At 40.6% G+C, this 21,024-nt stretch overlaps 2 protein-coding genes across 4 annotated transcripts in view; one reads left to right on the top strand and one right to left on the bottom strand.

Moving 5' to 3' along the window:
* MXI1 (MAX interactor 1, dimerization protein) overlaps positions 1-9,243 on the top strand; it is a 54,187-nt gene extending 44,944 nt beyond the window's left edge. For both annotated transcript variants that reach the window (XM_010564769.1, XM_010564770.1), the window contains one exon: positions 998-9,243. In XM_010564769.1, the coding sequence (XP_010563071.1) occupies positions 998-1,161 (164 nt within the window). In that variant the 3' untranslated portion in view covers positions 1,162-9,243. The remainder of the gene's footprint in view (positions 1-997) is intronic.
* Positions 9,244-10,274: 1,031 nt separating this feature from the next.
* Positions 10,275-20,821, bottom strand: SMNDC1 (survival motor neuron domain containing 1). 2 transcript variants are annotated; one of them, XM_010564766.1, is made up of 6 exons: positions 20,547-20,821; positions 20,228-20,347; positions 16,190-16,332; positions 14,092-14,253; positions 12,805-12,958; positions 10,275-12,051 (listed from the first exon to the last, which is right to left on the bottom strand). In XM_010564766.1, the coding sequence occupies exons 2-6, from the start codon at positions 20,345-20,347 to the stop codon at positions 11,914-11,916; spliced, it is 717 nt and encodes a 238-aa protein (XP_010563068.1). In that variant the 5' UTR covers positions 20,547-20,821; the 3' UTR covers positions 10,275-11,913. The 2 variants fall into 2 exon arrangements, with proteins under 2 accessions (XP_010563068.1, XP_010563069.1); XM_010564767.1 differs by having other exon boundaries at positions 20,637-20,821.
* Positions 20,822-21,024: the final 203 nt, after the last annotated feature.

Here is a 21,024-nt window from a genome sequence, read left to right as displayed (position 1 = left end):
TTTTTGGTCAACTGAATCTCTCAGCAACACAAAGAGGAAAATCTAAGAAGATATTAGTGGGACTGGAATGGATGTTGCTAAGCAGCATCCAGCTTCTCATTCTGTATTTGGGCTGTGGTATAACCAAGGTACCATGGTATAACCAAGCAAACAGAACTAAGCAAATTGCCTCTTAAAATTCCTGGAATCAGTTATACACAGCCCCCACTTTTTTGTTGTCCAAGCTTCCCATAGACTTCATCTTCTCAGTTAAAACTGGATAGAGATGATCTGAATAGCTAACTGAATTCAGATAATTTTCTTTTTTTAAAATATCTCTGCTGTGGAGAGATACTTAAGCACAATAAATGGTTTGATATTTACTGACGGACCCAAAGACACTGTATAGTTTGGGTGTGAATCTGTAGTTTTAAAAAAAAAAAAAAATCCTTTTGGAAAATTCCTGAATGATATGAGAACCAGGATATCTGGTTAACTAGATCTCTGCTTTTTAAGTCTTTCTTAGAAATAAGATTTATGTTCTAAAGTCCACTGAGCATCTCTGAGAGTAACCCAGATCCCCATGGGAATGCATTTTAATGCCCTCCATGAGTGGTCCTAGCTTTGGGAACATAGTATCAAGCAAGTAGCATGTTTGGGGGTAACTTCATGCTCCATTTTCTCTGTTTTATCTGTTTCTTTTTGTTTCCAACACTGGGGTGGTAGAGTTCCAAAGAAAGAGGTAGTGGAACAAGTTCAGTGTGTGTGCTGGCCCACCTATCCTGATAGGAGGAGTCAAACCCCTTTGCCAAGTCCCTAAGAAAACTCCGAGCTGGTATCTAGTCTTTTTATAAATCATGTCCACAGCCCATCCCATTCCAGGGAGAACACTGAAAGTCTTCCTGCCTGACTGCTGCTTCAGCCCTGCCTGGGGGAGTCCGAGCAGCTCACTGGCTTGAAGGGAGTAGTTGGATCTGTGGTGCTAACCTGTGTGCGTTTCTCTCATTTTCCTTTTTAGAAGAGATTGAAGTGGATGTTGAAAGCACAGAGTTCTCCCATGGAGAAGTGGACAATATCAGCACAACCAGCATCAGTGACATTGATGATCACAGCAGCTTGCAGAGTATTGGGAGTGACGAGGGTTACTCCAGCGCCAGTGTCAAGCTCTCGTTTTCTTCCTAGAACCAAGTGAGACAACAGTGCAGGGCGAATGATTTCACTGGGGTGATCAAACTGGGTCCTAGATGCCAGTATCCTCTTTCAGAAATGACATATTGACAGCTAGTCCTGGAGAGACCTGTATATAAAGCTTTTTGGGTAAAGGAAGCCTCCACAGAAACCCACATGTCTTCATTTGGTCATGTTACCAATCCCAATTCCTGCTGGCAAAAAGTTAGACCAAACACTACTCCCTTTGATGTCAGTGAAATCTGTTTGTTTCTGTGGGACCTGGATCTAGACCTTAGTGATGAAATACTTTGTTTTGAATTTATTTGTTTGAAAGAGGATACTAGAGACTCATCCCTCTCTTTCTGTCATGAGATCTGAGAAATGTCAGAATTTCTTATATTGCATTCAGGTTGAACAACCTAGTTTAGGCCCTTCTGAAGAGCTTTTGTGGTCCTAAAAGGACCGTATCCTACAGTTTATCACAATCCAATGCTGTCGTAATGTACTAGGAAATCTAAGAAGGCTTACGTAGCCTAGGAATAACAATGATGATAATGATTAAGGTCTCATTCTGTGCCCAGAGAGAGAGGGGCAGCAAAGAGAGATGTTCAGGGGAGAACACCATTCAGCTCAGCTTTCTGTTGGACATCATTTAAAAAGCAAGTACCTCTGATGCGTGGCTAAAGCAAGAGGTACACACTTGTAATCTACCAGCACATCGTGGGCTGTGTCATGCCTCAGGCTGTGACACCAACAACAGATCTCCCGGTAGATGTGTGCTCATATGCAGGCACACAACCAGCTGAGGACAGAAGGAAACCAGCACATACGAGAGGTGATATGCCAGAAAGTCATGCCCAGATACTGAGCCACTATGACCTTTTTATTTGAAGAGATTTTTTGATAAACATTTGTAAATGTGTTGGGAGGGAAAACACCCCAAGTCTGATGCGTCTTTTTAGAGCTTGTCCATATGAAACCTTAGATGTCTTTTATATGAATTTATGCCATGAGAAGATCTCTGTTTTGATGAAGCACTTGACCCAATGAAATGCAAAGATGCTTTTTGCCATGCACACAATGGATGAAGGCTGTGCTAGCTGGAAGAGGCCAGGTTTGGTGGGGGTTTCTTTGGTTTTCTTTTTAGAATCATTCCCTTTGCTGACTTTTGAAGTTCCAGTCCAGTAGTTAACCTAGTTAAGCTCAGCACGTCTCTCATGTTAATGTACCGTTTTGACTGCACGTCCTGTTCCCAAGGGCCTTGCCATCTTATCTGTGCAGGTGCTGTTAAGAGCTATTATAGCGAATGTTTTCTAATTTTCTCGGAGACGAGCATTCTAACCTGCACTTTTGAGGGCTTTGCTTTTTTTATTTTTGTCTTTTTAATGGCCAGGATTATTTTGTTTTCCGAGTTTTAAAAACCTTAATAGAGTCCTCACCTATGGCATTGTTTGAAACTTTGTATATCCTTAAGTAATTTAACTACCCCTCATTACTAAGAAAAAAAAGAGGAAAAAATGCTTTATAAAATTCATAACTTATTGCTGATTTGAATGGGTTGTTAATTTCAGTCCTTTAGATTTTATTTTATTGTTTTAGGTAGGGTTGGGCAAAAAGAGGTAAAATAAAATAAAAAAATAAAGACAACCATATTTAGCAGTGCAGTGGAATTGTGTTTATATGTTAGCATATGGTCCCCATTAAAGTAGCACTTTAACGCCATTAAACATTTCTGTATCTGAAATGAGTCGTGTTCTTCCATCTTGGTTATTCGTATCACTTTAGCTGACTCTTTGTTCTTTTTGTGCCCCTCGATCCTGTGATAAGAAGATCCTGAGTGAGTCTGCTGTAGACTTTTGCATTATGATAAGTTGCCTGTGTTTAAATATTCTGATGTTTCCCCCAGTCTCCTCCAAAATGTGTCATCCTCTGTAAGAGGCACAACACACATGCTTGAGTAGAGAAATAATCTTTCCATGGCTGTAATGAATGATTTCTGTTTATTTGGGGTTTTTTAAATTAATTTGCTTACTGAGTCTGGATCAGGTTGCTGCTGTTAAATCTGTTTTCACTTGTGTGTATGTAATCCAGTGGCTCAGTACATCTGTTCTTCCTCCTCCTGGGAGGTGACCTGGCAGGAGCAGGAGTCTGCCACAGACTGAATTGAGCTCAGGTTAACAAATGGGGCCCGAGGGTTTTCAAAGAAGAAAAGCTGCTTGGTTTATGTTTGGGGTCTGTATAATCTCTGGATGACACAAGGTTTGGCACAGTCTTCTGAGTGGTGAAAAGTGGGGAAACTTTAGCTCTAGCAAGGCCTTATTTATTTATTCATTATTATTCGCCTTGAAAGTGTTGACCACTGGCAGCCCTGGTGCTGAGCAGTTGAATACTAGTGGGATTTATTTATTTATGACCCTTTTTCTGTAGCTGTCCCATCACCTCCTCCTTCCTGTTATTCCTATTTGTTTTAAATGGCCACTTGAGAAAGAAATATCACAGATGACAAATACTAAAGTTCCACGGGTGGGGAATTGCTTTGCTCTCCTCGTTGGTATAAAACAGTGATGTGTCTGTGGTTGGAATACGCATCTGAAAGGTTTGCTTATGTGGTCCAGGGCCAGTTTGGTATCTCCTACCTTTTCTAGCATTGTGGACTCGAAGGGGTCTTGATATCAAGTGCAAATAGAATGGGAAAAATGTAGCAGGAGGTGAGCTTCCATCACCAGCCACCTGCCTGACCGCTCAGCTAGTAGCAGTGGTCCAGCCAGGAAAAGGACCAGGGATAAACCAAAATCAAGAGCCTTTATAATAACTGCTAAAGACATGGGGTTGGTTGCTCTGGTGCTGGGGGTTCTCTGTGGCAGGTCTTAGCAGATTTCAGCTAGAGCTTGGATAGTTTTTTATGTGATGGAAGCATTTCTCTGGCTTTTTGAGGTTGTCCTGCACTGCTTTATTACTGCATTGTGGACTCTGGCCTTTTCTGTACGCTTGCACCTCACATGGTCTGTCACACTCCTTATGTCTCCCTTCGTTGGTCTGGTCTGTTGCATTGAAATGTTCAAGATGACTAATTTGCTCAGAGAAGTTGCTGTAAGTTACTTTTAGATGATTGTACAGGTCAATTTGTATGGTTATGCAGGACATCAGTTAGATGATCATAATAGTTCCTTCTGCTTAAAAATGCATGAATCTCCTGAATTGTCCCTGTTGTGGCAAGCCAGAATAGTCCCATGTGCCAGATCTGCTTTAAGGTCACTTTTCAAAGTACCATCAAAGTTTCTACTAGCTACCTACCCTGAAATATTGTAAAACAGAGTGAGTATCCAAAGGAGTAAATACCAGCCCTTGAGGGTCAGGTTTCTCTTACCCTTTGGAAGCTGAGATAGTCCCTCACTACTGAACTCTAAGAGATCCAATAGAGCAAGTCAAATTTACTGGTTTTCCCCCAACAGTGCTCACAAGCTTACTGTCTGTTTTGTCCAAACATTGTCCTTAAAAAAGAGTTACTTTCTTTCACCCCAAAAGATAAAGTTGCTGAAAGTGTGTTGTGGTTTGGATTCCCAACTCTAGTGTTTTTTAATGCACAACTGTGTGGGATTTGCGCTGCTTCTGAGGCTTCGTTTTACTCCTCTGCAAGTAAAGTGAAATGCTTCACTCCCAGTCTTCTCCTCTGTGGCCCTAGGTTCTGCCCACCACATTAACTCTAGTTTCATCCAGAATAACACTTATTCTTGCCACATGGTAATTTGGGCATGGAATCACATTTTCCTTTCATCTTTGCAAAATTGTGTGAGGTTTTTTTTATGTTTTGCTTTATGGGTGCTATTGTTTTTCTGCTTTATTTTTGTGTTTGTAGAGTAACAGAAGTCCTAAATCTATTCTCTCCTTAACTTTACAAGCATATGGTGACTTTTCCTGTAAAAACAGAATTGGATGTGCTTTCCTTAGGCAACTTGCCCACACAGTAGACACACATGCACGTGCACACACAGCTCCCTCGTAAGCTCATTCTGTCAAGTCCTCCCTCTGTAAATTAGATCCCCAGCGGGCCCCTTTGCTACGGACAAACCCATTAAAAAGACCATCCAGCATTTTCCTTCTTTTGACACAAGCGTATTACAGTATGTCATTTCATGTCTGCAGACAAGGTGGAGATGACTATCTGGCTGCATTTGTCATGGTTATCCTGTGGCAAGTTGTCACTTGAAGGTCATTTTAATGTCCATTCCATTAGAGGCATGTCAGTGACGAAGGTGGTCTCAAATCTGTCTGTCTCAAGAAATCTGCAGGTCAATAGAAATGGGGTTAGCTATACAGACGTATTGTTTTCCAGGTTTTGTGGTAGTGTTTTCCTTTTGTTTGTTTGCCACCACCTGTTTCTGGCCTGTGAGCTCCAGCCTCCTGCTTTTATGCTCTTTGTTCTCTTGTATTTGCTGCTCCCTGTTTGTAGTCTGTGTTTCTGTGTTGCTCTGTTGAAATGGATGAAACATTTGGCTTCAGTGGAAGTGGGATCTGTCATGTGCACTAAATGGAGATAGTTGAGGGGTTTTCCCCCCCGCCCCAGGATCATAAGCTTTTCTTGTTGTGTATTTTCTGGCATCAGCCATGCATCATTAGAAAGAGAAACTGGCATTACTTCCTGAAAGAGAATGGTAAAAACCAGGACTTCATTCTGAGGTTAGGGAGGTGATAATAATAAAAAATAAGTTCATAAATAGCAGAATGAAGTCTAATGTTTTTTCCTGGGGCTTTGTCCTGTGGACAGATTCTCTGGTGAGTGATAAATTCTGTGACCTGACAGTGACTGAAACTCCTCTGCATCCGTAACACAGTCTCTGAATTGTCCTGTGGGACCCTTGGGGAAGAGGAGTGCGTCCCTCTTCCTCTCTGTTCACCACTCTGCACAAAATACCTGGAAAATACTGATGCGCTGTCAGATTTGCTTGAAATTGGCCAACAGATCTGAGTGATGTTTGGGAGGACAAACGTGGGAGAGTGGTTGTCTGCATGCACAATGTTTTCCTTGGGAGCGACCTGTTATAGAAGGGCAGGTTGTTTAATTGGGGATAATATGTCAGCACTGACCCCTGCTTCTCTGCTTATTTCCTCCTGAAAAGAGGACTGATCTGTTTAATTATTAGGCAGAAGCAGAAATAAGGAGTCTATGGGTATTGGTACTATAGCTGTGGTTGTAAATGTGTAGTATTTAGGGTTTGTTTGGGGTGTTGCTGTGTTTGACTAAAACTAGAGTTGTCTCACAAGGAGGGATGCTTGTGTTGAGGTCCCTTCAAAAATGTCAAGGATCAGGAATTGTTGAGCACCCTGTGGGAAAGGTGGATGTGTCCTGTGAGGTGTGCGCTCGTACGGAGCTGAACAATTGAGAGTCACACTGTGCCGCTGACCTGACTGATGCAGGTCAAAGGTGTGAAATGTCATTTTCTTTCGGACAGATCTTCAATGTTAATCACACTGGAAGGGCTATGGGTAATATTTTAATTTTTACCCCACTGGAAAAAATCAGACCCTTAGTTTGTAGTATCCGAGTGAGGCCCAGAGGAAGCTGGTGGGGTGAGCTAGTTAATTTGGTCTTTAACAAGTCATTCACCATCTTGGCTTGTTGTCTGCTGTGCTACAGTCATGCGCTGAAGCTTCATTTTAATACAGCATTTACTCACAGGAAACAAAGGCTGCAGAGGACTGATGTTGGCCTCGAGCAGGTCAAGGGAAGGCAGCTGACTTCCATACATTCCTGGGGAGTGCAGGGTGGCCCCAGCCAGTGCTTTTAAGGCCGTGAAGGGCATTCATGTACTGGAAATGTGGCAATTCAGAGAAATCACGCAGACAGGAATGATAAGTAAGTGGCTCTGAGTACTAGTAATAATGCTAATCTTGCCTCAAGGGATGCTCCCAGGTTGGGAATTTCTGCAGTAAGGTCCTCTGGGATGTTTCGTCATACAGATCTGACTGCAGCATGTATGGGGCTGGAAGACCTTGGCATTTCTTGTTGCCTTCCAGCAATCAATAGCTCTGGCGTGCCTCCTTCATGAGGTGATAGTTACAGGGGCGGTTTGAGAGAACAGAGATTTAGCCTTTATCTGTTCTTCCCCCGTGGTGATTCCCACTGAAAGAAACACTAGTGAGCCAGAAAGCCACTCTGTGCATGTGCAGTCAGCTTTGGGCCAAATTCACCTCTTCCGTAAGGTCTCATTGAGGTCATGAATGTTGCAGCAGGGCTGTATTTCAGCAAGGATTAATTTTGATCTTGAGGGACATTACAGCAAAGCAGGGTAAACCATCAAGGAATTTAAAGCATTTTATGGTGGTTTTAACATTGTGGTTGCTAGTCAGAATGTACACAGACATAGTTCATAACTTGACTTGGGCTACCAGTACTCCAGCTAGTGCTCAGTTTAGCTAAGGCTAGAAAATGCTTTCCATTTAATCCCTTTTCAAAAATACTTCTCTCAAAACAATTCACTGTCTTGGATCTCCTCCTGGAAGGCTTGATGGGGAAGTATAAAAGCTCTTTCCTTTCCTGGAGTGGTGGACAATTGTACAAAATAGCACTCATCGCCCTAGGGAATACCAGGTTCATCAGGTCAGCTAAAAATGTAAGGTTTAAAACTTAGCATGACTTGTATTCCTCACGGAGAATGTCTCTTTGGGAAGTAACATCCCCTTTCAATCTAGGTGAGAGCAAGACACTTTCTGTCAGCATCCATCATGGGAAAGCTTTGCACTTCTATACAGACCAAAGAATCATTGCAAGGTGAGTTCAGCATAGAAAGATAATTGCTTTACAAAAGGAAATAATGTGAGTGCTTTTGTGTAGCAAAGCCTTCAGCTCAAGGCCGGAGTATTGACATGTCAGTGAAATTGCTTAATCAGGTTGTATGTTAACAGGTCACTAGCTTGGGTATGTGACACGGATGTTTACCGTAGTCCTGAGGCAAACATCCCTCCTTATTTTGCAATCCAAGTAAGTGAAGCTTTTTAGAGTGCAGATAAAGACTGGACAAATTGCAATGCGAAGAGCAGCACCAGCTGCAAGGTAGTGATCACTCTCTTGATTCTGGCCCAAGAACGTTTTCCATCATCTTACACTTAGTGTAACCGTTGCGAGACACGCAAGTGGTGGTTGTTCCACAAAATACTGCCGTGAAGCTGATTCAGGCGAGAGGAACATCAATGGGAAGTATATAGAAGTTTGCTGTCGGTTTTGCCTTCTAAACATCTCCAGCGTTGAATTGCAATCTAAGTTAAAGTCTTTTTTTGTATTTACAATCTGCTCAGGCCAAGCGTCTACAGAAATAAGTGATGCAACACTCTCACTCTGGCGTAAGGGAAAGCAAAAGAGAAATGGATTGCCATGACCATGAAAATTTAAAGTTGCTACTCTTAAGACTGTTCTAAATACTTAAACTGACTGGAGCAGTCCCAGATTTGTGAGTCAAATTTGTGCTAGTTTAATTTCCACAATAAATTACAGTTTGTACAAGGCAGAGGCTGTACTAGATAGATAAACCATTTCCTGTAGTTACTTACTTTTAAGAGGAAATGTGCATCCCATGCTGGTCATCTTGCACAGTATCCTTATCTGAAAGGAACAAATCTGTGTTCTCTGACAAGTAGCTTTTCCATAGTGTCTCTAGCTTAGTGGTTTTGCAGTCCTTACTTTTACACTGAACTGACTTTCCCTCTGTCGTTTCAGTATTTCCAAGTACTGTGTTTTATAGTAGGATTTGCTAGCACTGGGGTAGGTACTTACTCTGCTTGCCGAGAGGCCCAGCAGTCAATGCAGAGCATGAGTTCTGAAAAAACAGGTTTCTTCTTGTTTAGAGCAGCTAATAAAGCTGGGAGATAAATTATAAAAAACAACCACCGACCAATACCAAAACACTCAGGCCACTTCAGCATTTGTAAAATAAGGAACTTCCTTGTTTGTTTGTTTTGGCAATTACCAATGTGGCTTAACACATGATTTATGTTTTCTGTGTGAATTTCTCAAGATGGTTTACTAAGGCAGTGTTCCAAAGCCAGACTACACATGAACCAGCCCCATTCTGCAGATGAGGAAACAGCATCAAAAAAAAATAAAAAAATATCAGCTGCCACAAGGAATGGCTGTGTGGCCAAGATGGCAGTTCTGATGGTTTTCTTCAAAATGTTCTCTCTTCTGGTGATCAGACCACCCCAGCCACAGTGGTGTCACTGTGTCACTCCCTATTCCAGGTAAGGCATTTAAGGAAAAAGCATATCAAAACTTTCTTTCAGCATTTCTTTGCAGTGCCCAACGGAAGAGTTAGTTACAGCTAAGTTCATTAAGCAACCCATGGTGTGCAAGAGCTGACAGTAAGTTACTCAAAGGAAATGTACAAGGTTGGCTGAATTTTTTTTGGAAAGGCTGAGCACAAATTAAATTGTCCATAAGGCCAACGAATTTTAACTTGAGCTGGACTGTTATCCTAAGGGAGGCTCGTGCACCCATTGTGTTCTGTGACTCACTGTACCTTAAGTTCTCTTCAGGACTAGTGAACACATAGTTCTGTGATAGATAGAGACTACTGTATTTATTACATCAAAAGATGAGCACATGTAGTACATGTCAGGTATGGATTAAGTCTCTTTCTCCAAAGACTTTTTTTTTTATTTTAACGAACAGGTAGAGTTAAGGAAAGGCTCACATGGCTTCCTGAAAACTCCAGTTCTGTCTGCTTTAGTGTGTTTCAGTTCTAACTTCAAGATGCTCCTTCATACAGCAGTGATACAGCAATATGTATCACAGCCATCTGTGAAAGACAACAGGTGACCTTCCTCAGCACATGGCTGTCAGTGTTTATCAGCTGTCACCTATTTACTGTCAGTGCTGAGACTTGTCTCTGTAGGGTGCAGGCTGTAATGCAAACTCCCTGTCTAAAAAGCAGTGGGGTCAGATTATTTTACTCTTAAGAACTTCTCTATGCAAAAGAAAATTTAAGCCCTCTGCTACCAGTGAAGATGAGGAATTAAGCAAAATGTACTTCATCTTGCAGTGACTCAATTCACTTGTGTGTTGCACTCTGTCCAGCAGATTCTGTACTTCCCACTTTCCCCCCACCATGTATATTTTCACTTTGTCAAATATATCCAGCAGATTTTAAACACTTTATTTAATAAAAGTTAAACATACAAAACTGAAATTAACACACTTTGTATTCATAAAAATCACCTTCTCCCATTATAGGGAGAACCTTTTTCTATGTATGGATTCTAAACTACCAGTTGTAGAGTTTAGCTTGAGTTGTGACTCAGGTAACTGATGGACATTTCCACCAATCAGTGCATCAACAATTGCTGACGTGACCTGATCTAGTTAACAAATTACAAAATGAGCTACATTAACATAATATACAGGGAAATAATGGTCAGGGTTAATGGACAAGAAACACCCTTTAATTATTTAACGGGGGAAATAGCTGATGTAGTCTTGTCCATTAACTCAGCCCTAGATTTTACAAAAATAATATCTACATTGTATACAGGGCTACCCATTAACTTCTTTAAACACATTACGGGTTCAGAGATGGCACCACTACCGTAAGTGAGAGACAAGTAACAGAGGAAAACAAATCACATATAAAATACAAGAAAGCAAGAGCTTTTACACGTGGTTTCCTGAATAAAATTGAAGGGGCTCAGCAGCACTGTGATACAGCTGACATTACAATGAACATGAGGGCCAGTCAGTTATTTAAGGACAGAAACTTCAGACTAACCTTTACTCACTCACAGCTAACTAAGTGGGATCTAGCCATTCGTATCTGCTGCACTGCAGTTCTACTTGACTAGATGGAGGAGGCCCAGAAGCTGTTACTGTATATTCCAGGTCTGTGGCCATACCATCAACCCTACAAGGTCTACAAGATGGGAGATGATGGCTCCTTTCCAAAGCACAACCATTTATGTTCTCCAACTCTCTGATCCTTGGGGAGGGGTGGGGTGGGTATTTTTAAGTGCAGTTCGCTACGTTGAAATTGGAGTCTAAATACCTTGTCCTATGGTTTTCTGGTTACCTCTCAATAACCTCCTATGAGAATTTGATGAGTATTTAAAAAAAAAAAATTACTTCCCCTGCCTAACTTCTAGCGCAGGCAATTCAGACTAGAATTAGTCAGATTTATTGTTTCTAGCACATGAATCATCATTAGTAGTAAAGATCCTATCAGCCCTGTTCTGCCCTCATTTACAGTTGTACAAATCAATCTTCAGTGGATTTGTAAGGGAGTAATTTAGAACTTCCTTAGCAATTCCACGTGACATATAAGCCAAGACAGAATCTAGCGCTCTCTCCCAGAGCTGCAGCAGCTCTGTAGTGCCGCTGAGACAGCACACAGCACTGTGACTACAGAAACGAGGGAAGCTGTTAAGGTGCCATTTTTATACCACCACTTTTCTTAAGGAAAAAAAAAAATTCACTACTAGTATGAAGGAAAGATTCCGAGATCAAAGCTGCAGATAACTACTGCTTTCAGAGTAACAGGTAACAGCAGTTCATGAAAGCATTTACCTGCAGAATGTATTTTAATGCAACTACAAAAAGTTTAATGATTAGGGGACTCAAATCAATAGCTGGAGATTTAAGGCTCGTATCAGCTGAAGCCAAAGTGATGGTGACAAAATGGACTACTCGCTATGTGCCAACAAATAATTTACTTTTAGAAAAATATAATGATAAAAAGATAAGTGTAAAGCCCTGCAGAGATGAAGTTCCACATTTTTCCCCCGTTACTGAGGCATCAAATGCCTGACATTATATTTAGAGGTATCTTGATATTGTGTCATAGGTTTGTCTGCAATTCCACATGTTCCAACTCCAACCTTGCCAGTTACACTCTCGGGGGAAGCAAAAATACTCCTCTTTACCTGCAAATGAAACAGAAAACACCATTTCTGAATAATTACCAACTGACTCTTAAAAAAACAAGTAATCATTACCATTTGAAGTGTTTCAATATTCTCAACTTCTTACTCTATAGACAGGCACACTTTCTAAAGGCTAGCTCATCTGTGGCACACTATCAGGAAGTGAGACAACAGAGCTGGGAACTTCCTGGCATGTAAGTACAGGATGTGATCCTGGTACTCAGGACCTTGGGTCAGGCCGATAATGAATAAAACTCACCCCTCTCATAAACTGATCTGTAGTAATTGTTTGTAAGGAAGACTAAAGCTTTTCCACTACATCTGGCAGCTCTTGGTCAAGCCATGAAAAAAATGAAATGAGGCTTTAAAATGTCCTTGCTACCTTTTTTACTCAATGCTTGCTCTTCCAGGGCAATTACTTAGTGCTGCATCTGCCAGGTCATAAACACAGCAAGAAGTTAGGCTGGAGGTTTAGACAGGCCCTCAGGTTCTAAGCTCCAACAAACACCAGCTGGCAACTGACAGTGAGCCCACCTATCCAAGCTAAGTGCAAGCTCAGCCTCTTAAAAGCAGCACTCCTCCAAAGCCATCCGGTACAAAACCAGGCCTTTTAAGTGTACAAAATACCAAACCACACACTTCAGAATCCCCTTTAAATAAATCCCTTCAAAAACCACTTCCTCCTCTCTCCCAAAGTACTGCACAGGATTCTATGCCCTGTTGTTATTCACATACTAACAAAACCAAACAAACCTGGCCTTTTTTGTTTTTAGAATAGGCTCTGTTGTTAAACTGTTGCCACTTGACTTTCTGGTCCTCTCGTTCCTGTTCAAGTTCTTTAATTCTCTGAGCTTTTTTCAAAGCCTTCTTCTTTTTATACTCTCGTTGCTGGGCTATCATCTCTTTTCTGGAGAGAAGGAAAAAAGACATTTTATGTTTGTGCCTTTTCCTGTAAGAAACTAAAATCCGTGTAAGACAGACATGCACAATAGTTTTCCATAAGTAAATGACAGAAAACAAAGCTTGTAAATATTCTCCACTTAAAGAAAAAAAAACAACCAGACAAGTCTTTCCATGCGTAAGCGTTACATTGCTTACTGATATATGTAGGCATAAGAAAAACCACCACCACCTGATTCAGACCAGACCAAACGCAGCAACTCGGGATTGTGTGCAATTCATCTCTGAAACTGAAAATGTACCTATCAGCACTTCTGCACTTCAGAAACATCTAGCATTTGGAAAATTTAAATAACCCATTCGAGTGAAAAGCCCATACTTTTCTGGAGTATGCAGGACTCTCATGCTACCAAGTATTGGACAGGGATGGAAGGAAAAGAACAAAGATAAGGTACTTCAGTAAAGAAAGTTCACAGAGTCGATCTATGCCACAATGCAGCACCCTTCAGAATGATCCTGTAGGGGAGGGATCACTGCCTGTAACAGACTCTGAAACTATACCACCTTCCCCAGCCCCTTCAAAAAAAAAAAGTTTTCAGCCCTTAAAAATACTTTTCTATGTTAGACACAGCAGGATACTGAGTAAAGCACATCTCCTCAGTGACAGGGTCAAGACAGCTATGCCAACACAGGGATGGGGCAGAAGCAGAAGTCCTTCATACTAGTGAGTATACTTGTTAGCCAAATCACAGCTCTCAGAACTGCCTGCACTAGATCTGGGCTGAAACTTGTAGGCTCTCTGCTGTCAGTGAAAAAGTACTAACTTTTTTTTCAATCTACCGCTTACACACTTGGTATCTTGAGATAGCATAATCTGGGTAAAAACAAAGTCTATCCTGTTATCTTGCCAGGATACAGAAGACACATGATACCAGCCACAACAACGTACCAAACATATGCTAGATGGATTTAAGATCCTTTCTCAAGCAAACGTGGAGATATTAAAGAGGTGTAGAATTTCAGAAAGGAGAGATTGTTTCATTAACCAATTTTTACACCTGGGGGGGAACCAAACAAAATACCCCAAAAAACCCACCAAAAACAAAGCAGCTTTCAGACTTCTGCCTGTATATTACTTACTTGGACATGGGTTTGTTGCCACTGTCCTCTTTTGCTTTTCTCCCCTCTTCCACAGGCTTGAGGTTGAACAGAGGTGTAACTTCAGCATTGCCATATCCAGCAAATGTGACCGCAGCTGTTCCATTCTCCTCATCTATTTCTTCAATCTCAGCTTCATAACACCTGTAAAGATATCATGGCTGTAAGCATGTGAGTAAAGCTTTAATACTCAGCCCTTCAACACCTACACTCTCAGCCAGCTAATGGCATTAAGTAAAAAATTTGCAAATATCAGCCTTCATTTTCAGGGACAATACACAAATCTAACTAAGAGATTATTTTCTTAAAGTCAAAGGAACACAAGTACAGTGACTGGAATCTGCTGTACTTGACCTTTAGCATCAAGGAGCAATGGCCTCACAGTTATCAAAACTAATGATTAATGCTGGGGCCAATCTAATCAGATATCCTGATTTGGTTCTAGTTCTGGCAGGTCATGGGACTGAAAAAAAAAAAAAAAAGGACCCAGCAAAATACTGCGTTCACAGAACACAGCTTTCAGAGAATTCACTGAGGCATCTTGGAAAACATCAGCTCACAAGAGCAAAGCTTTGGTTCCATTTTTCTCCATATGAAAAAGAATTAAGAAAAATTGAAGCTTTCAAAATATTCCCCCTTCAACACTTACAAAACTTAAAAGTTTCCTTATTGATTTAAAATAGTGATTTTGAAATTTTAGCAGAAATCAGTCCATTTCATACTTATGTGTATGAAACATTTTCGTCAAACTGACCTCATAATGGGAAAGAGGAAAAAAAGACAAGTGGCATTTCTGAAAATATTTAAAATAATTGAGTCTAAATTCAGAGCAAAAGGATACATCTAAAGCAAACAGAGGAATAAAATGAGATGTTTCACAGCCAATATTCCAGTTAACATTTACTAAATCAATTTCTTGCAACTTTAGTGGGCCAACATCATCCTGAGTTGAGCTAGATGAAAATACATGTAAACCCAAACTGCATGAAGTAAAGAGTATTAATCTCTGGCTAGCTCTTCATGAAACACTGGTCACTTAAGAAATGTTGCAACAGAAGCAGGGTGTTAAAAAAAAAAAAAGCAATACAAGTCCAGTAAGATCCACTTCAGCAGACACTCTGGCACATTCTTCCCCAAGGTCTGATCCTCTAACCCAGTGATCAGAGCAAGAAGAATGACCCAATGGTGACCTAAGACAGTAAGATTCAATTCTGAAGTTCTTACACAGAAATATTTTACTCAATAATAATCTGTGACAGAAACACTGTTCACTTTTATGTTTGTTTTCTACCTGGCATCAGGTATTGAGACATCAATAACTATACCAAAATCTCTATGTGGTTCCTACATTGTTATTAGAACCACATTCGCTGAACAATAGAATTTCTCTGTAAGTGGTAATGACTGGGATATTAGTCCTGCATAAATACTAATTTTTTAAGAAGCTGCAACAATTATATATTTTTGCAGTATGGAAAGTAATTTTAGAATGTTTATTTCAAAGATTATGAGGTCAGAATGAACTGCCTGGGTTCCCAGAACTTCTCAGGCTAATGTAATGGAGACTAAATCAAAAAAGTTGAGTAATTCTATAGGAAACATTACACAGCTAGTTATTTCAAGGCCAAAACCCAGCATTTCCAATTAAAAATTCATTTCCAATTAGAGGCACAAACTGAGATACAGCAGGGATTTTTCTTGATAGCAATCAATTACATATATATGAATGCAATGACATATTATGAATTATACATCCTGAAACCTTTATGAAAGACTGCTCTGACAAATCAATTCATGAAAGCCTGCCATTTATTACATTAGCAAATGGTAATTTACCAAAGCTACCCTACTTTTATAAGGTTAGTAACAAACAGGGCATTTCTAGAAAATAACTCCACATCTCTTTGCTTCTTATCTAAAATATGGACCTGTAATAAAGACAGTACAAGAATACCTAATATCATATTTATTTCCCAATTTCTTTTTGCTTTTAGTCACCCTAGGGGCAGTTCAAACTGAATGAAAGTCTCTTACCATTGAACTATTTCATGTAACTGTTAGAGAAGTTTTCTACACTTACTGTCCATCCTCACTCCATATCGCCATACACCTATCCCCAACCTTCCAGGAGTGACTTGGCAGAGCAGAAGCAGAACTGTCAGAACTTGCAAGAGTTTCCGAAGGTTGAGTTGAAAGGAGGTCTTTGGTTAATTCTATGACTTCCTATAAAAGACAGAAAACCCACAAAGAATAATTTTTCAAACTCTGTTACCATGCACATTTTTACCCCAAGTTTACTTGTTTGGTTTTTTTGAAGCTACTGTATTAAATTCATAGCTGATGTAAAGTGGACTAAGTTTGTTTTGTTTTTTTAATCATTTAACTAAACTCACTCATTGACAACATAGATAAAAAGATGTACGGTCCTCACTGTATTGCAGTAAGGTTCCCCATGCCCTCCTCAAAATTTCAAAAAGTAGCCTATCATTTTTATAGCGTTTCTTTCTAGACGAATTGTTTGTCCATAGGCACAGAAGACACAGTTAGACGGTCTCAAAAAAAAAAAACAACCCCCAAAAAATCAACAGTGTGACTCTGGACACATGGCTGCATGTGACGTTGGTTACTGACCAAAAAAAAAAAAAAAAAAAAAAATCACACATGGGGCAGAGCAAGTATTCAACAGGACAGTGCTCTGAAGACAAAACATGAAAGGATGCAACGCTTCTGTTCTCTCTGTAGCTGGCTGTTTCTTCCATCCCTCCCCCTTTGGGACTGGCTGGCTATATTATACATAGTAATCTCTAAAACACACAACAACTACAAGTCTAATTACAGCATTTTTAAGGGATGAAACATTTTTCAGTTTACTCAAAAAATACATTGATTGGCTGAACTGAAACACCCAGAGCCAGGGTGGAAGAGTACCTTCCACGACTGCCACTCTGTAAAGCCCTCTCATTTATAGAAAGCATTCAGGTGCATACTAAAAAAAATTTATTTCCTTAAGTCATTTTGATGTGTTTGTTTTTCTCTAAATTCCCTGACCTTTAAGATTTCAGGTCAGGCCTTCCCTTGCTAATCCAGCAAGACAAACAACAAAGTAACAATTTTTTTCCAGTTCCTTTAAATATTCATTCACAGACAGGGGCATGCAAAAGCCCCTCCCTAACTTCCTGTCAATATTATATTCTTATTCGGTATAATCAAGACCACTGGTTTTCACTAGCCTTAAAAGTCAAAGGAACCAGCACCTAAAATTTAAACTTTCCATATAAGTCAAAGCAACTCTGCAGTCCTTAAAGAAGGAAAATTCTTCAGTTCTTTGAGCATCTCAGCATGAACCATTGTCACTCTCCTAGCTAACAGTAAATATTTCAATTAGGGGAGGGTTCCAGGTAAACAATGTTCAACTGAGGCTCAGTGGAGCTTGAACTTTCCTCCCAGTTTCACATCCTAGTTCAGCTATGGGCATACAAAGACTAGCTCAGGAAAACACAGTAAAGAAGCTGTTCTTCATTCCTCAAGAACCTGAAGGATCATAAACAGTTCCCAAATAATAAGTTAATACAATATAAACTTACATGTATTTTTATCTGATAAACTGTACAACTGGCATGAATGGCCTAACAGTTTGTTTCTGTTGCAGCTGTTAATGTCTGAACTTTCAACGCCTTCCTAATAAAAGTTCTGCCCTTTGTTTTAGAGGAGCTGCTAGTTAATAAGTGCAACAGTAAGCATGATCAGCAGCAACTGTAAGCACAGAAAAATGCTTACAATTACTTCTAACTACTTTGGTCTTCATTTTCTGTAATACTACGGCTGAACCAGAACAGATTTTGATTATCAAATTACCTAATTTGAGAGCACTCTGCAGAACATACAGCATTAGCCTAATTTTCCCTCCTGGATGCAAAATCCCAAACTATTCCTCAACACAGACAGCTGTATTCTGCAAATCCAAGAGGCATCATGGTTTGAAATAGGTATCTTATCTCAGCAGGTCAAATACAATACGTCAGGCATAAGCTACCTGCAAGTGTTTCAGCTCTGTAGGCTACCAGTAATATGAAACTGTTGACTTATTCTTGCCACATTCATAGGTCTCTTATTGTAGAACTCAAATGTGAATAGTTTCAGACTCGTCTACCAAGAATTCTTTGAATTTGACAAAGTCACTTACACACCAGGCTATAAACAGCAACCGTTTTGTATAAATCTTCATCTGATACCACCTATCATAGTGCTAAGCACACAAGATAGAAACATTAATTTTATTGCAACCCATAACAGTTCTAAAGTCTTTAACAGAATCGCTCATTCAAAGAAAATTTCTGAGCATGAGTTAGGCTACCACAGCAGCTCAGTACAGCCAAATGGGTTGAACAATATGGCTTGCTGCCACATCCCCGTGACACAAAGGTGTGACCCGCAGAGAATACTAGTTAGTTTGCCAGGATTCTTCCTGACCAGCTGGTCTTTACAAAGCCAGACAGAGCTCTACGCTCCAGAACACAACGCCCACAGGTATCATCTCCAATTACAGAATATGACAGCTGCCATCAATTCTACTTGATACAAAAGGTAAGTTTGGTTCTTGGGTGCACAGACACTGTCCTAGAAGTGCTTCAGTGAAACAAAAAAATGAAAAGCTAAGTATTTATAAAAATTTCTTTAAATATTTATTTTAATCTTGTTACTCAGGAATAAGCTAAGTATACGAAATGCACTAGTGCATCACTATGACAGCAAAAAAATGTTTCAATTACATAGTAACAATCTTTCTGAACAGGCAAAAAGCTGTAGTTGGGACACTGAAGCATCAAACCCATTTCTACAATCGTTTGATTGGCATATATTAAGTCTGCAAAACATTATGTCATTTTCAAGGTGGAACATATGGATAGCAAACCTTTTGGGGACGAAAGTGTAAAGATCTTCCCCATTCTGTGCAGAAAGCTTTTATAAAAAAGTTTGCAAGTTGTCCTTTCACATCAATGATCTCTGCATATCAAAGCCGAGGTCGTGTTGGTATCGGAAATATCATCCCATATGGGTTTTGCTGTGCATTTTAAAAATATAAAAATATACACATGCTTTTAACAGTGTACAACAAAGGACATTAAGATGATCTATAAAGTGCCTTGTGGGCACAAAGCCTTTGTAATTTAAAAGGAATTCTACAGATCACTGATTTGAGTCACTACTTGTATTTTGGTTGAAGCATTGTTTTTATCACTGTTATTTCCATACAGAATAGCGGTCACTGAATCTTGTACTGAGTAGACTTATATATTTTTAGATCTGATGGCTAAAGCAATCCACAACAGAAATGAAGGAGCATCTTGCACTCTCATGACAAATTTTAACAGTATTGCTGGGTTTTTTATATGCCAATGTGTCTTTATACGCATGAGAAGCTAAAAGACCACTATCAACTTAAAAGTTAGACTGGTGGTCTTCCTGTAACTGAACAATACCCTAAGGACCAGAAATGGTTTTTACCTCTCAAGAATGCGGTATGCTCTCAAGTGTTTAAAAAAACTGCAGGTGGCAAATGAAGAACACGACTCTTCCTTTCTTATATAAAAACCTTAACACAGTCAAGGCTTACATGTACAAGGAATACAGAACTACTTTCTAAAGCTTTTATCATTGCAAATGCGTGCAATGAATAAACAGATTCTGGATCAAATTATTTGACAACTCAAAAATAAGCAGAAAGGCATAACGTTAAGCCCAACTATCAGGCTTCAGCATAGTATAAGCAACAAAAAGTAATGACTTTCTGAGAAATGCTCTAAAGAAATAAAGAAAGAGATAGTAAAGACAGCACTGGCATATCTTTCATCACTCTGGCTAAAGTTTTTAGCAGAAGAGTTTGCTGTATCAATTAGTACATCTTTTTCACTAATCTGCAAGACAGGTTTAAAAATAGGCCACCCTTTGGGTTTGTTTTTTTTTCAAACCAACCCCACCACAATTGTATCAAATTATGTGAAAATAAAGTAATAAACCCACTAAGCATATATTTTTGTTGCAACGCAAGTATTTAGGAAAGATGAAACACCTGCTAAAGACCCTGGAGTTTCAGCTACTCATACCCTCAAGTTCTCACCTGTAAGTCCTTCTTCAGTTTTAGTAAATCTTCATTTTCCGCATTCCCAGATAGGGCAGCCTCAACTTGCTGAAGCTGAGCTTTGTAGCTAGCTAACTGCTTGGCAAGGTCTTCTGACATCTGCAAAAAAACACACACACACACACACATGCACACATAACACATCAAAACAACAGGCTTGCTGCTTTTTAATCACGTCTTGCGGCGCGAGTACAGTGAAACTGATAAACAAGTAACACGAAAAGGTATTACTAAAATACTAAAAATGCACCTGACTAAGTTTCAGTAAGGCACTACGTGACTATAGGTAGCCGCTCACCTTAATTTTCGCGCCGTTCAACTACTCCCAAGCAGTTTCTAAAAAAGCAAGCTTAAACACGTGCCTGCACGGGGAAAACGCCTAACTTACAGCGGGCGAGCGGCGGGGTCTTCAGGCAGCCTCGCAATTACCCGCGTCTTTAGAAAACTACCGCGCACTACCGCTTCTCCCCGCTGCCTGCCACCGGGCACCGTCTTCACGGTTACAGCAGCGAGATCCCCCGCGGCAGCCGGGACCGGGCCCTCCCGGGAGCCGACCGCCCCACGGCCACCCACTGCCTGTCGGACCGAGCCGGGCGACTCGGGGAACGGCGAGGACGGCGAGGGGGGGCGGGCCCGTGAGGAAAGGCCCGCGCCGGCGGACAGGCCCCGGCTCAGGCCTACGCCGAGGCCTAGGCCCGGGCTCCCTCCAAGCGGGAAGGACGAGGCCGCCGGGCGTGAGGCGCGGAGAGGGGGGGGGGGCGGCGGCGAGCAGCTGC

Source organism: Haliaeetus leucocephalus, unplaced genomic scaffold (assembly GCF_000737465.1).
Source record: "Haliaeetus leucocephalus isolate CR32 unplaced genomic scaffold, Haliaeetus_leucocephalus-4.0 Scaffold184, whole genome shotgun sequence".
Taxonomy (NCBI): Eukaryota; Metazoa; Chordata; class Aves; order Accipitriformes; family Accipitridae; genus Haliaeetus; species Haliaeetus leucocephalus.
Note: the sequence above shows the minus strand (reverse complement) of the source record. Positions and strands in the feature narration are given on the sequence as shown.

Bases quoted from the DNA above. Each gene is read 5' to 3' on its own strand.
- SMNDC1 (XM_010564766.1), bottom strand. From the start codon at position 20,347: ATGTCAGAAGACCTTGCCAAGCAGTTAGCTAGCTACAAAGCTCAGCTT. The intron at 12,959-14,091 runs GTAAGTAATATA...CCTTCTCTCCAG, and splicing joins GGCAACAAACCCATGTCCAA to AAAAGAGATGATAGCCCAGC. The intron at 12,052-12,804 runs GTTTGTTTGGTT...TTTCATTTGCAG, and splicing joins CTAAAAACAAAAAAGGCCAG to GTAAAGAGGAGTATTTTTGC.